The 16,543-nt window shown below is 48.0% G+C and overlaps 1 protein-coding gene across 4 annotated transcripts in view; it reads right to left on the bottom strand.

The window, feature by feature from the left end:
- The window catches only part of fynb (FYN proto-oncogene, Src family tyrosine kinase b), a 56,249-nt gene that overhangs the window by 15,586 nt on the left and 24,120 nt on the right, over positions 1–16,543 (bottom strand). For all 4 annotated transcript variants that reach the window (XM_031861762.1, XM_031861763.1, XM_031861764.1 and 1 more), the window contains 2 exons: positions 3,505–3,761; positions 250–346 (listed from right to left, as the gene is read on the bottom strand). In XM_031861762.1, coding sequence (XP_031717622.1) covers positions 250–346; positions 3,505–3,751 — 344 coding nt within the window. In that variant the 5' untranslated portion in view covers positions 3,752–3,761. The remainder of the gene's footprint in view (positions 1–249; positions 347–3,504; positions 3,762–16,543) is intronic.

Genomic DNA, 16,543 nt, shown 5'->3' with positions numbered 1-16,543 from the left:
ACACACACACACACACACACACACACACACACACCTGCATTTCTGCTGACCGGAAAGAAAGATCAGCCAACATCACTGTGGGTGCAGCAGGGGTCCTTCCAGTCCAAGCTCAGAGGGGAAGTCTTCAAGGAACACCACACTCATCACAGCTGGCTGGAGTCCCTGCTTATCTTAAATGAACGGCGTTTACCGCTCGTTGTCACACCGAAACACTTCTTAGCCGCCACTTTTTACCCATAGCTGACTTACGTGCTGTTGATAATCTGGAACCTCTCTCCTTTCCTGAAGGTGAGGTCGTCCTCCGTCCGCGCCTCGTAGTCGTAAAGTGCCACGAAGAGGGTGACTCCTGCGGGAGGGACGGAAAGCACAGCGTCAGCGCTCGGCAGTTGCCAGTCGCCTTCACCATATTGCTTGAATTACAATGACATTTAGAAATGTTTTTCATGGTCCCCGCAGGATGAACCGTAACAACTAAATAACCCCCTAACTTTTTATCTGGCGCCACCAGCATGTCAAACTTTTCAATCATCCAGTGAACATCGACTTGATGGATTGGCTGCGTTTGACCGTTTTTGTGGCTTTTCTAAATGGGGGGGGGGGGGTCGGGGCAGCCAGCACAGCCTGGCCGTTCAGAACAGCTATGAACACTTCGGTTGTTGTCAGACGACACGTCGGGGCTCCGATACGGTACGGCGTTCCTGAGGTTGAACCGGCGCCGTAATGGCAGAATAACCTTTGCAGAATCATTCTCCCAAACTAACCCGAAGTCACCTTCTCCTCTCCATGGAGTCTTATCCCCTCTCCCATATCTCCCCTCCATTAATCCTACTAATTCATGCTCTCGTCCTGGCGGAGAACAGCAGCGCTCATTTGAATATCTCACAGCGGCACTTTCTCTCACAGGAACCACTCCCCGGCGTTACGCTCCTGCTCATTGCTCGCTCCTGGCGAACGTGACGAAAGGAAGTCGGGCTGGTTGCAGGATGTGTAAACAGATCGCAGCGGGAGGGGAGCAATACAAATGAAGATGGGAGGAAAAGCTCTAACTGTTAAACGGCCCTTTTAGGGGTGCCGGGTAAAAAAAACACAAATAGAACAAATAGTCCATGATTAAGAGACGACGGAGAAACGATAGAGGAAAACATTTAGTAAAGATATAAACTCCCCGGGGGACGAACTAAATCACATAATAGGGCTCGCATCTCAATATGGCTTCATTTGAGTGAACACAAAATGTGAAATTACACTCTGAAAAGATGAATCACTCATTCTCGCTTACTTTTAATTGGGGTTACAGGGTTATATAGTAGTTTGAGAGCTCCGTCTGTAAATGGATTCACTTTCCAACAACTGAATAAGACGCCGAGCTCTTTGCCGGTTGACTCGCTCTGTGTTTCTCTTAATGACAGAATCAGCTAAATCCCTACAACTAAGTTTTCGGGGGGCATGGGAATGCCAGTCTGAAGCAGAATGCGTGACGCGTCAGTAATGTGAATCCAGCCGGGTGGGGTAGGGCCACAAACGTCGATCGGTCTAGTGACAGGAGCTGTGATTTGGGGATGCCTCAGTCCAGTTCGACTCCCATGAGGCCGGCTAAAAACCTCGCTTGATAAAAGCCAGTGGCCTGAAAACCATTATCGTTCCATTATCTCGCCCACAATCGACTCTACTGACGTACGAGACTGGCAGCATCACAGTGGCTGAAACAGAGAAGAATTTGTCTGCGCCAAAGTTACTGAAAAGTGTTTGTAGTAATAAAAGTTTTTGCACAATTTCGATAACACTTAGATCTGCAGTGTTCCCCAGAGAATGTGGTTCTATTAGTGGTGGTACACTTGGGAATTGGGGGTGGGAATCACGGTAAAATACATTACTATGAAATGAGTTTATGAAATTATGAACAGTGTTATAAACTGGAATTCTCCTTTAAGAGGTCTGTCTCTCCATCACCATCGCTCACTGTCGTAGTTTGATTGGTCTTGACTCATAACAGCACAGGAGTGCAGCGATCAGACGGCAGCACTCAAGAGTGTTTCGCTCAGGTCTGAGGCGACTGCAGCTATTAAGCTGTTTCATGCCTCTGAGTGTTTGACAAATGGAAGTCGAATGGGCACTTCTTCAAAGCCCACTTAAACTCTCTTGATCAAATTTTTTTTTTTCACTTCAGACGCTCTGACTGGGACTGAGGCTCTCTGGGAAACCGTGTTGATATGAAGAGAGGGCGTGCGAGGCATCTCTCTGTCACAGATGGAGAGGACCCGCCACCATTTACGTGTCAGACAGACGGGAAAACAGAGAGAAGGGAGGGCACACTGTTCGGAAGAGTGTGTCTGATTGGAACGCAACGCAAGACCCTGAACGCCTCACCGCTGTGGTTTCGTACTGTTCGAATGTTTCATTAGTTCAGCAGAGGTGGGCGTCAGGTATAAACTGGCATATTGATTCATCCCGGAGCTGTCTGCGGGGATCCCACTCAATGAGTTACATAAGGTCAGAGGAATTTCTATTTGGCGAATGGACATCAGCAAAAGATCAACTGATGATCAATAAGATTTCTGATGCCAACCGCAATTTGGGCTCCTCTGCAGGGCGACGGAGGGGATTGATTGTGGCCGTCAGAGCAAACAAGCTCGGCAGCTGTGTTATAACAGGGGTTGGGAGGGAAGGGCCGGCTTATGCCCACATTTCCCCCCACCAGGAGAAAATTAAAAAGCTAAAACCCCCTCTCTGCTCCTCTGCCCACCGAGTGGATTTGGATTATGCGGCGCGGAACATAATCCGCACTTTGAGGGAGAGGGCTCCTGCTAGGTCGAGTGGAAACGCAGAGTTCCTCTGCAGAGCCGGCCCGGGGCTCAGTCCAAACATAAAGGATATCCTGAGTAGGAATATTCCCCTACATAAACAAGGATCCCCGGCTCACAAAGCCCCAGCGCCAAAGCCAGCCGGATGTTCCTGACAGGGAGTGTCGGGGGGCTGGGCTGGTCGTCGGCAGTGGGGCTGCACGAGGGGCTGTGAGGTGAGGATCGCCAAGATTTTGGGCTGACGAAAGAAGTCTTTAAACGCACAAGGCTCCCCGAAGAGTTCAAACGGAGGTGTGTGTGTGGGCGGCCTGCGAGCCAGTCTGTCACTGGGTGTGTAGAATGCTGTAACTGCGTGGGAATGCAGTCAAAAGAAATGACCTTCACACTCCACCGCTGCAGACACTTTCCGTGTTCCGACAAAACAATAAAGACGCACTGAAGTACCAATGAGTTACTTCCTCCTCCTCTGTTCTTTCTAAAATACAGATCGTCTCTCTGAGCCTTTGCTGTCTCTTTGAGATCACTTTTTGATTGACGGTCATTCCCCCTGGAGATTTTGCCTATTTTTGAGTGCAAAAAGCATGGACTAAGTGCGATTTCAGTGACCAATCAGAGAGCTTTATATTTGATATTCGAGCAGGTACCGTGGTCGGCAAACACGTCTGACGGTGACTCTTCCTAACTAGCTGTGAACATCCCTCACCTGTCCCGCCACGGGTCCTCAGGGTTCCGGTGTGAGAGGACGTGCTGACCCCCCCGAAGACGGTCATCCCCTGTCCGACGGGGGCGTTGAAGTTGTTGTAGTTGGGGATGGCGGCGACCCCGAAGCTGGGGTAGTGCTGCGGCGTGGGGTCGGCCCCATAGCGGTAGCCCGCTCCCTGGGAGATGCTGGTGTCACGGTCGTCCGTGAGTTTGGTTACTTCCTTATCCTTGCATTGCACACAGCCCATTATCTATAATCTGTGGACGACAGGGGGAGGAAAAAGGGGGGTTGGTTTATGTTTGTTTATAAAAGACAGCAGGAAGATTACATGTTGATAAAGGGCGGGAGAAATAAAACCACAAACAGGCTAAAAGAGCATTAACGCAGGCAATGAATTTAACTTATGTACTATGAGCTGGACGGCTGGATCGATGAGATGAAAAACAGTCCGTCTGTCTGTGCTCAGCGCACCCGAACATAGCTGCACTCATCGCTCCGCTCAAGGTTCTCCGCTCATGCTGCTTTCTCTGCGGACGACATTCTTCTGCTGATCGGCACTCTAGTCGGGCAGGCAGGGACATTGAGTTTATAGCCTGACACACACACACACACACACACACACACACACACACACACACACACACACACACAGCCCGTGTCCCCGGATGACTCACACAAACAAGTGTGTCTCTTTCTCGGTCAGGGGGGAGGGAGTAACGGGCTTCGGAGAGCGGCGCGAGGACAGAGTGAGGACGGACAACCGGCCTACGCCTGTCTTAAACATTTTGGACAGAGCGTTGGACTCTATTCTTTACCGTGCTGTCTACAGAGAAATCCTCTCCCATAATCCCACTTATGTAAAAGTTCTCTTGCACTGCACGTTAAGCTGCAAGTCAAGGCCCCCTTCCAAGGGTCTGGGATCAAACCCACAATGGACCAGCCCCCCCCTTAAAGGGTCTGGGGGGGCGACCCAAAGCACACATGTTTATGAATGTTATTATTTCCGTTATTTCCCCTATTTATTTATTCATTTACTTTCTTATTGTCTTTTCACGTTTTGCACATTTGTAATAGAAAGAAGGTTTCTGTAGCACATGTAGGTACCGCTCCAGACTACAGTCTTAAAGAAACATCTTGAAATACTTTCTCAGTAGTATATTTATAACTAAACTGAATGATGGTCATTCCCTCGGCAAAATTAATTGCTGAGATTTGAAAAATGACGCACCGCAGCGGGGGCACAAGATTACCCTTGGACAATGTTGCGTACCCCCAGAGGAATCAACGCCGTCCAATTGTTTCTCTGCAACAAGGACGAAAATACCAGCGTCGGGCGCGGAGACACAACGGGCCATAAATCCAGGTTCTCCTCTGAAGACAAAGTGTCGGTCTGGCCTTCAGCCAGTCTGTCCTCAGAATATGTCACTTGAGAATATATTTCACTCTCTCTCTCCCTCCCCCCTGCCTTCCCTCTGTCTCAGTCACCTCATCCGACTGCGGAGAGAAGCAGGATTCACTTGTGACACACCGTGAGGACAGAGAGGAGAATGATGAATGAGGAGCGTGGGCTTCCCCTTTTCTTAGGAGCGGCAATAAACAAGTGGAGGATCGTAGAGGAGGAATCGCACTCCTCAGTGTGGCTGACAAACAATAAACCTGAAAAGAGATAATCACGCCCCGATCTAATGAGTAGCTGCCGTAAACAAGAGGCTGAAAAGTAACCGAACAGCAACACCAGCACACAATATCTATCATCCATCACTGTGAAATCTGCTGTGGGCATTCATGTTGCCCAGAGGATGGTCCATAAGGTTTTTGTCTGGTGCCACCACGGACACCAGACATTTTATAGACCAAACGAGGAATCAAAAGAGAAATACGATGACCCGCCCCGCGATCATATGCCTCCACCAACCAGTCAGGCTGCAGTTTACATCCATACCTGTGGAAAATGTCATCAGTTCGCTATTTTATCCGATCAGACATTTGTGTGAAATTGCCATAATTAGCGTATGACTTGTCACGTGTCGTGTGAGGACATCGGTGGAGATGTGAGTGGGAGTACGAGAGAGGAGTGCAGAGTGTTGTCAGTGTCAGTTTTCAATGTCATGGCTGAATATTTAGATCAACAACGTGGATGAGTACGCAACATTTCTGTAAGAGACCTCTCCTCGAGCGAGACGTGGTTAGACAATAACGAGCAGACCGGATGAAGCCAAAAGTAAAAACAAAAACAGGTTTAAGTTCTGTTAGGTCCTTTCCAAATGACAAAAAAATGCTGATTCGTAAGGGACTAATATTATGAGTATATACGGTAGGTCATTTGTTGTGAATACTAGTCCTATGTGTCTACGGCTATAGACTCAAAAACATGGGAAAATAGTGTTAACATACCAACGTTTCTCTTTCAGCAACATGTCGTAATAATTCTTCCATCACTGATCAAAACAGGATACTTGAGCATGTAAAAGTACCCATTCTTACAATTACTACTGTACTTAATTGACTCAATTATTTACATGTGGCTCCTTCCATCCAGGATTTCCATATTGATAATCATAATAAACCCTGCGACGTCTCGGATTCAGCTGGCAGGTCTTTAACCTCCGACATTCAATGCAACTTTTACCACTTTAGAATGATGGTCTTTGTTGATGCCGCCTCGCCGCCGACAGCAGCCCTCTTCTCCGCCAATTTAGGACGGGAGCCAAACACTGACTGACACGCTGTGACCACTCTCTCTCAGCATAATTACAGGCCCATCCCTCAGACGGCACGCGGAGGCCGAAACGCCCGTCAGCCACGATCAGAGGTTGTCACAGGAAGTGAGAAAGTACCGTATTATTTGTGTTTTCTTGTTTTTTTCAAACCCAAACAAGAAAACACACCAAGGACCAACCTTTTCAAACTGAATGCCCATGTCTTCTCTCTTATGTGTTCATTGTGTGCCTTGCTTTTAATGTTAGCATCTTTCACGAGTTAAAATGAAATTGCCCGATATGTGTAACTAAAGGCAACAGCAGCGGCGATGCCACGCTCGGCGCCAGACTGCCGAGCGTCTCTAATCGTGTGTGTGCTCACAGCGGACGGCTGAGACCAGGAAGTGCTCGCCGTTCTGACTCTTGACCCCGTGACCGGCAGAGGCACACCGAGTCAGCTTTGGGATACAAATGTATTGATCCCTCTGAGCCGGACGGACGGTATTTCCTGTGCAGTGGGTACAACGATAACCTTTGGAGTCGGGGTGTGTTTCCGGGGAGAGGTCTGATTTAGCATCACAGCCGGTCGTACGGAGCCGTCACGTGGGTAGGTGGCTCTGATGGATTTCTGATTCTGATTCGGGGCAGATCATCTCACCCCACTGCGATGTGTCAAGCAAATGAAAGGGAAAAAACGACAAAAAGTGTCTCAGTAAGCAATCTGCTCGAGTCCGAAGACAGCCGTTGCAGTAATAATCCCGTTTGCCCGACGTCTTCCTCAGCAGAGCTCTCTGCAGGCCCGGCAAAGGGCCGAGCTCATCGCCCGTTGCTCTCTTTGAACTGAAGGCTCTTTCATCTCTTTATTTCTCTCTTCCTTCCCTCCTTTTCACGCAGCCCTCTCTGCTGATTAATTATTCCTCCTTCGCATTAAAAAAAAAAAGCCGCCACCTGCTTGCCGTAGGGGCTGTTTTTCGTTTTTTTCAATCCCAGAGGGCTGTCGCTTCACTAAAATGAAAACGTTCCAGAGTATCTAAAATGTATACGCTTTCATATAATATGAAATGAATTATTCTCCTTTTGTTGGCTTACAGCTTTCAGTATGCCGTCATGATTCACGTCGGGCCGAGCGCCTCCTCAGCCGCTTTCAACAAGAAAAATCTAATTTCAGGGCAGGACGTGACCAGCGGTGGAGTGGGCTCTATAAATAGTTAACACAAAAAGGCTATTGATAGAACACTGGATCGACAAAATTAATTAGGTGCTTTAATTGGTGCCAACGACTGAAAGCATGTGCACATGTAAAGAGAGTGATTTAATGAGTGAATGGGAGTGAAGACTGGTTAAGTCAACATGAAACAAGGTGGCGTCCAATGGTCTGAGAAAAGATAGGCGGATAAAGAAGGGTGCTGAGGCGGGGGGTTTATACAGAGGCACGCCCATGTGCACGTGCTACTCTGAGTGAATCATTTATGGGAAGGTTGCACAGAGCTGAAGGTATGTCATGGCGTTCGGGGGCAGCCGTCCGGGGACCTGAATTTACATTTGATGGAGAGGTGATGGGGCGGGTCCTCTGGGGCTCTGGGTGGTTGTTGACGGAGGTCTTACTATCACGGTTTAACCCCTCGGGGAAAGGCTTTTTCCACCCCATCGGTCATTGGAGGTGTGAAGTGAACCCCGGCGGGATCGTGTCCGTGTGAGTGAAAACACCTCCGGCTCCAGGAGAGTGGAAAGAGGGTGGGTGGAGGCTGGAGAGGTGCGAACTAATTTGTTTTCGCACGGATTGGGACATACATGTGGCAGAATTATTATTATACAACTCATCACAATTTTAAACCGTGCCGCTGGAAACAGAGAGCTCTCGGCTCGGGACCCATCTCCCTCCCATGTCTGCAAAGGCCGCTGATGATGCAACCGACCCTGCTGTCTCTCACTCTGTTGTTGTACAGCCAACCCATCATGATAATAATCACTTTACACCGTCCTCGTGCTGTGCCCTTCATCAGGAGGAACACCAAAATAGACAGACAGAGACAGAGAGGTCTACACGGAGTCATAATGAGGTAGAAAACCACTACAGAGGAGGAAGAACGGTGGCTGATCGAGAGGAGGAAGAGGAGGAGTGAGATGGAACTGAAGCATAAAGGCGAGAGTGGATGGACAGGAAGTCCCCCCCCCTCCCGACTCTTGTCAAAGGGAGCGGGATAATGATGGACTCCGGGTTGTCACATGCTGCGCCGGCTTCTTCTGCCAGAAGGAAGGCCCTCGTCTCCGCACTCCCAGCATGCAAAAGGGACCAGCCTAGACAAACGACCTCGACCAATGTTCTGGCTTAGCTTCTCTGTGGGCAGCCCTGGCTTTGCGCCGCGAGGTCCCTGAGGTCACCTGGCACATCACAGGAAAAATCGCCGCTGCTATCCCCCCCCCCAAAAAAAAAAACCCTCCCCCCGCCCCCCAGGGCGCCCCTCCATTGCGCCATCCTGACCAATAGGAGATAAAGTAGCCTCCCCCCCCCCATTTCAGGGAACCAGGCTCTGTGGTGGGCGACAGGAAAGCACACACAGCTGACCAGAGACACTCACTAAGGGGCAACAGGAGGAAGTGATTTGCAACCTTGAGACGATGTCAGTAGAGGAGGAAATGTTGAATTAAGTGGAGAGGAGAAACAAAAACACATTTCTCCCAATTTAGGAAGATTGTCTTTTTGAAACGGTAGACCTCAATAAGACACGAATAGCTGCTAACGGCTTCCCCAAGGTCAACATTAAAGCCTCAAGTAAGCACTCAAAGGCTGAAGCTCCTGCACCGCCAGAAACCAGTTTACTTCAAAGAGGCCTGGTGGAGTCAATAAAGCCAAGGATCTGGGCTCGATTATCTCGTTTTCACAGCTCTTTTTTACAGCACGTATCCCCGCAGGAGGTCCGCCTCAGGATGCACCGACCGCCTTCGTTAAAAAAAAAAAAAATCACTGACTCCATCCCGCTTTTATCCCTCTCCGCGGGAGCCCATCAGAGCGAGCAGGTCGCCTCCTCAGCGCGGAGATGATAAAGGCCCGTCTGCGCCACCTGAGCCTGCAGACAGCCGTAAAGCACAGAAAAGTAGGGAGGCAGGCAAGTTTGAGCATTAATGTATCTCCACTTAGTTTTTGTATACACTGCTGGCTCGTCTCCTCTCTCCGGTTGGGGGATTACGAGCTGTCAAAACTGGAACAGCCCTTCCTCCCGGAGAGGCCACATGCTTGTCTACATCTCTTCCTGCTGGCTGAGCGTGGATCACAACAACACAGGCCCATGATCCTCTCTTCTCTCTCGCTCGCCCTCTCTCTCTCTGTACTGTGTGGAAGGAACAAGCCGCAGTCGAAATGCAAGCCGGGTGGGACCAGCGGTGACACCATTGTGTCAGGGCGGCTCAGTGTCAGCAGCGGTAAGGGACGACAGCAGCGGCGCCAGTAGGAGCCGGCGCAGGGAAGACGGCGGACACCTAGTGATCCTCAGAGGTGGCGATGGAGACGGCAGTCTGCGACAAAAACTGTCGGGCCTTCCAGAGTCCGGACTACTACTGCAGCCATTCTCCTCAGTAAAACTGAAGAGATGGAAGCTATTGACGCTGAAATAATCAACAGATCGGTTGATTAACCAAAAAAATGTTCACAGTTAGCCCTTCATATAGAGGCATCAGTACTACATTGATACTGTTTCAAAAGCAGCTAAAAGATCCTCACGGTAACCTCAATTAAAGAGCTTTTTTTTTTTTTTGTCGCAGCCCTTTAATGTTGTCCAAGTCAATATGTGCAGCCTCTCACCCAATATATCTTCTCCATCTTTTTACGGTGGAGGTAATAAATCTTGCTCCAGGTGCTCCGTGTGTTATGTGCTCTTTGTGGTCTGGCTCCGTTTTATTGGAACAAGAAAATAAATAAATAAATAACGTGGCTGCTGGAAGAGAAGGCTTGCAAACCTTTATTAAACGGCCAACAAGGTTACGAACATGTCAGCCAGGGACGTGCAAAAAAAATGGAGTGGTGCCGCTTGATGTGAGCCCTGCAGACGTGCACTGACAGCTGACCTTCTGTTAATAATGCAGCCGTGTCCAGGACTTGACCTGGCAGCCCCCCCGCCCCCCCTGATACTCTTCACTTCCCCTCTGGGCTCCGGATGAATCAACGACAAAACAAGAAGACGCTGCCTCTGCTCTCCACAGTGAAATATTCATCGGGTCCTCCTCCTCGGATAAAAAAACATCCATTCTCTTTCTACCTCATTGGAGAGCTCTTCTTCGTGCTGTGAACGTGAGCGTCAACTGCACACGTGATTTTATCATCTACAGTAAATGCCGGTTTCAGTACATTGGTATGTATTTAGCGTGTGAGCATGTCATTGGCTTCACCTGCTGAGCGGCTGTATACAGCACTGGGCTTTGGCTCAGCAGCACAAAATAGAGGAGACACCTTCAGAGTAACTACACAAACACCCTCAGAGGGACAGCTCGACAGTTTCAGGCGCTTATTTGTCTTCTCAAGGCTCTAGAACACATTTTATCCTTCAGATCGGACAGAAGGGAGCCCGTTTCTTTTGACACTTCTGTCCACGGCGCGATGGAGTTCAGATGCACCATCTAAATCAGGTCGACAAAGTCAGACTACAGTGCTAAATAACCAACGTCCAAGCTAATACGATGATGACATCGTTGACCATGCATAGGAAGTGGACACACGTTGGTTTGTGGAATCCGGTTTCAAAGCCTCCGTTTTTAGTATTTTGGCCGTCGCCATCTTGTTTTTTTTTGACAAATGACACGACAGGGTGGAGCTAAGTACAACCGAATGCTGAAAGAGACATTTTTAGTTGTCAAAATAATGTTATAATTACATTTCACAAACTAAAAAAAACACACTGAACACGGACATCTCCTCTGCCGAACAACACCGTTTCACAACGAATCATTTTGGATTCTGGAGTATTTATAAATAAAGCTTAAGTGAAAGTGAGTTTGAGTAAAGCTTTGGTCGGTGAGATTGTAGAAAACAACAAAAAAGGCAGCCAGGTGTCAACTTCTTTCCCTATGAAAGTAGCTAGCCGCACTAGCTCCAAAAGTTGCTAAATCACCAACAAGCCCGTCTCTTCAGGCCACTCCCCCAAAATGGTCATCATGAACGTAAACAACAAACGTAGCTATTGTAACTCACCGCTGTCAAGCTTGTGGAGGACTCTGGTGACGAATGACGGGAAAGGCTTAATAAAGTCCCGAGATAGCCGCAGGTACCGGATTTTATTTTCAGTTTCTTTTTTTTAAAAACAGAGGATTTGATTTATTGATTGTTGTGGGAATGTAACGAGAATTTCAACACAAGTATTTCTAAAATATAATTCTGCCTTCATTAGACAGAAGACAGCGTAGTAGTAGACGGGAGGAGGGAGAGGAAGATGGTCGATAGTAAGTTTGAAGTGACATCTCCCAAAAGACCATGTTGCTCATGTTAAAATGACCTATTTATTACCTTAAAAAGAGTACAGAGTTTTGAACCAGAAGTCACTCTTCATTAGGTGGGGGGTGATCTACATGTGCTGTGAGAAAAAGAAGAAGCCGTACCAACTGTGCGTTTCAGCTCGTGGGCACTGCATTTTCCTGCAGATGTGCAGTAGGTGCAACAACCCGCTGAATGCACACTTATCTGGGCCTCATCGCTGTGTGACGGGATGTGGTGAAAAAGCCTGAAATACACCTTGAAACGGTGTCACATTTCCATCAAACTCTCTGAGAACATCGGCTTTGCGATGACGTGGCTCGACCCCCAAAAAAAACAGCTGAAAATAACTGCTTGCTTCTTCCATTCAGGAGGAAGACAGTTTTGCTGATGAAGTGCCTCGCGTCCGACTCGACCAGTCATCCTATAAATAGAGGAGGCCTCTGTGTCCCGCCCCAGCCAGCTCCCTGCGTTTCATCTTCGCAGTTCCACTTTCCAAACCCGGAGTCGAACAAGGCAGGGGGTGCGTGTTGTCACGGGTTTTGACTCTGGCTCGTGTCATCCACTTTCTACAGCAGGAGTGAAACACAAAGCTTACTTTGAAGTGCTCCACATGTTGAGGCTACTACGCCTTCCACTAGCAGGAGATGCATGTTTTATGACCCCGGCAGCCACATCCATCCTTCCTGACAGGAGAAATGAGCATTAGTGCTGCGCTCACTTCCTCTACCTCGCAGGAGGAAAAGGAAGTGACAGAAAAGCATCTTTATACACGTCACCTTTCTTCTGCCGGCACTAATAATTTGTGAGCACACAGATGTTTTGATAAGACCATGTGGTCCATCAGTTTTAGATTTCGCAATACATTTCCAACTGTTTTTTAAAAACCCGCTTCCTAGAACTTTCAGATTCGCTTTCATGACAGTTTTTACTCAACTTACACCTCAAGAATGGGGGGGACGAGACGAGGGGGGGTACGGGTTATATTTTTTTATTATGGAAAATTGATGTTATTGTTATGTATGTGGAGTATTGGAGAACTTCTGTGCCATTAAGTGTTTATTGAACTGCTGATGAACATCAGAGGTGGACGTCACAGGAGCAAGATTTACCTCGAATTGAACGAGGCACTGTTGCCCATCATCATCTCCCCCCCCCCCCCCCCCCCCCCGTTGCTAGGTTACCACATTCATGAGCACAGCGAGTGCTGCTATGGGGTTCCTCGCCCTGGCAGAGTCGGGGTTGAGTGGTACTGATGCAGTAGCCATGGCGATGGCAGATCCTGTGAGTGACAGAGGATGAACCAGCGCAACATCACTCCCACCTTAAGACAGCACTGCTTCAACATACGTCTCTGTGTGTGTGTGTCTTGTGCCGTGCCTCAGAGGAGAGGAGCGTGTGCAGCTGTGCCCGGCTCAGTACGGCACGTTCCGGCACACAGAGCTGCAAGCGTCTAGAAAAAAACCCAGACCCCCCCTGCTCAGCACCCTCCAAAGAGGATTGTGTCCCGGCTGTGGATCATCTTTAAGGCTCATCACGGTTCACGCCTGCAAAGAGCAACGCAGCCCTACAGGAGAGACGGGACGTGAACATGAATGCCAATTTTCACAAACTGACGACTAAAATGTCAAATGAATAGAGCTTGTTAAAAAAAAAAAAAAAATGTTTTTATGTTTCTTCATCACCGAAATTAACTTAGAAAACTGCAATAGAACAGTCCCACACCTACATGGAAAAAACACAATCTTGACTAGAGGTAGAGAACTCAAACATGTCTGTTATGCAGCACATTCATAATGTCGCAAATCGTAAAATAATACATTTGTGTTTTACATAAATTGAGAAAAAATGTGTCTATATAAACATGCATCGCGTTTTCAAGTACCAACAAGTGTTACAACATCAGGGGAAAGAATGAGGGCTCCACGTGCTCTACATGTTAAACTTCTTATTTTATATTCACACCCTCTACTCACAACCCCCCCCCCCGTCTCTTTGTAAACAGCCTGCAGCTCAGTCTAAGTTTACCTGAATCTTTGTCATGTGACTGTTTGTCCTCAGTTGTGCTGAGGAGCCCGGAATTTAATGTTCTTTTATGGTATCTTGTTCGTGCAAACTCCTTATTTTAGGCAAAACTTTAACAAGAGACATGAATAATGTCGCAATTTGAAGCATTCATTTGTGTTTTGCTTTTCCCGAGGGAAGCATTTGTCACGCAATTTGAAAAGCCAATGATAAAATGTATTTTTTATTTTTTAAAGAAAACATTTTTTTAATGTTAGTATCATTTTCAGAATTTTAGGCATATTTTGATTATTATTGGGATAATATATGGGGCAAATATTTCTGTCCGGGATAATTGTGACGTGACATTTTCCCATCATCCTATGAATCAATCTCCCTACATTATGGTCAAACCGTTGTTTCAAAGCCTTTTCTACATCGCAAAGTATTCAAAACATATTTGGGAGGAGTTCCTGCGGTGGAAAATGGTCTTTAGATATCTTGTCATGGACATTTAGGGGGGGTACTTCCTGTGTGATTGACTGACAATCAGTCGTGGTTCCGTCAAAGATAACCAGCCTCTATCACACATACATCTATAAATACATACGACACATGAGATTAGAACATTAGAAGTCACTGTGACAAGTCTTCAAAGTCTACGTGCCCTGTCCGATGGAAGCGTTTGACCCCGCAGACACCCGAAGCTGTGAGTCTGTATTGTCCACCTCTCACACTTGATTACGAACGAGGTTTGACTTTCGGTCACCGCGGTAATATCATATGAGAGATGAGGCCCGATGCCATTAGCCTAGCCCCCCCCCCCGCTGTCTGTCTTTGGTTTGCTACGAGGCTCCAGCAAAAACACAGCGGGCTCCTTCAAGATGAATCAACAGGGACCGTCTGAAGGGCTGCGGTGCTGATGATGAAGCAGTAGGTGGGACATCGGACATTTAGGAAAGAATGACAAATATGAACGTGAAAGATTAGCTGGTGTTCTCACCATCGGTCACACTTCCTACGTTTCCTTTTCTTGTTTCATATCTGTGTCATGGTTTGATGCCGCCACCAGGTTTTTACCCATGCGTGAGCTAACAAAGATATCTTACATCCATGGCTGATTGGAAAGCCGCTCACTGCAGCTACGATTCTATCTCCAGCTTTCGGCTGACTGTGGACAGTGTCTGCAGCACAACGCATGGTCCGCAGCACTCGGAGCGTTTATGCATTTTTAGCTATGTGTTCGAGTAGACAAACAGTTGCGGCAGGTGTAGAATTATTTACACTCACCTGAATAATTGAACAGTATGGGTATGTGGTTTGTCCAGAGAGTTTATTTAAGGAAAGCTCCGGTACAACCGCTTGAAGAGACGTTAATATTTCAATAGCAGGTATTCAGCACTGAATATTCAGCACTGAATACCTGCTATTGTATTGGCACTAGTGTTTCTAACAGCTCCCAGCCTTAGTAATGGAAGATTGTAGTTTTTAAAGGGATAGTTTGGATGTTTTGAAGTGGGGTTGTATGAGGTACTTATCCATAGTCAGTGTAATCCTGAACAGTAGATGGTGGTTGGGAATGGCTGTCTGACGGCAAGATTAAGCATTGAAAAATATTCTAAATATAGCATACACTTCAGCTGATAATGATTTTTTTAGGTGTCTAAAACAGGTTTTAATGCTGCCCCCGTCTACAACAGTAAATTGATTTTTACCCCGTCCCCCCGCCAGAGGCTGTAAATCAGCTGAGCAGCGGTCTTCTCCCAGCAGTCAAAACACCGAGGTTAAAGTAGCACTAATTCCTGCGGGGCTGCTCATTAAGCCGCTGGCTTAGCCCCTGGGGATCCGAAGCCCGGCATATGGACGAGGCCCAACGGCCGCCCTCGCTCCACCCCCCTCCACATTATAATCAAAACCTCGTCTCTGCTAAACATCCAACATGTGGAGCGCCGATGGAAACCCACGGCCAGTTATCGACGAGCCAGACTGCCCCGAACGGGGGAAGCCAGTGCAAACATTAAAAAGTGCTCTCCTCTCGGCGTTGGCACCACCGAAACCACACTCGATGACGACGACAACGCTGAGCGGGAACACCGAGAGCTCCGAGGGAATCGAAGCGCAGCAGTCCACGCGGTGGGACGTTTAGATAACTGGAACCCCGTGGGATTTGTTTCTGCCCCAGGGTGTGTTTTCTTCTTTGTCCCGATTCGATTGCGTCGTGCTCGGGAGGGTCCAGATTGGTGCTCATATGCAAACCAGAATCGTTTCCCGTGCCGCGGCCGAGTGAAAGACTCCATTGTTGGCCTCTGTGCATCCGTGTTTGCAATCGGACCCATCAGAGTGGGATGCCACTTAGAAGGCCTCGCGCACAATATACCTGTCACGGCTCGAAGTAAGTCTAAAGCTTCAGTCAATGAGGAGCTACGGCTGCTGTTGTTCAACCATCTGATTCCCCTCACCCCTGCTTTTATCAAAACCGGCCAATAAAAAAATCTGAGCTTATTCTCTCCACCCGGGCAATATGGCAGCCTCCATGCTTAATCTGCATGCATTAGAGACACGGAGATCACTACTTTCTGAAGATCCCTTTCTGCAGCAAGAGAAAGACAAAAGGGCACCTTCAACCGCACGAGTAGATTCGAGTCGACTTGCAGGTCGTGGAGGAGAATTCTCTGAGTCATAAAATGACTGAGACAGATTCGAAAGCAAGTCATTAGTGTTCTGCAGCAGGCGCGTTGAAGGTGGGGTCTTTAGCAAGTCGGCGAGTCAGTAAAAAACAGGATGAGGTTACGCTGCTGTAGCATTTGCACAGCAGGCCTTCGCGCGCGCACACACACACACACACACACACACACACACACACACACACACACAC

This window comes from Anarrhichthys ocellatus, unplaced genomic scaffold (genome assembly GCF_004355925.1).
Source record: "Anarrhichthys ocellatus isolate YVR2014 unplaced genomic scaffold, GSC_Weel_1.0 scaffold25, whole genome shotgun sequence".
Classification (NCBI taxonomy): Eukaryota; Metazoa; Chordata; class Actinopteri; order Perciformes; family Anarhichadidae; genus Anarrhichthys; species Anarrhichthys ocellatus.
The sequence above is the reverse complement of the archived record's forward strand: the minus strand, read 5'-3'. Positions and strand labels throughout refer to the sequence as shown.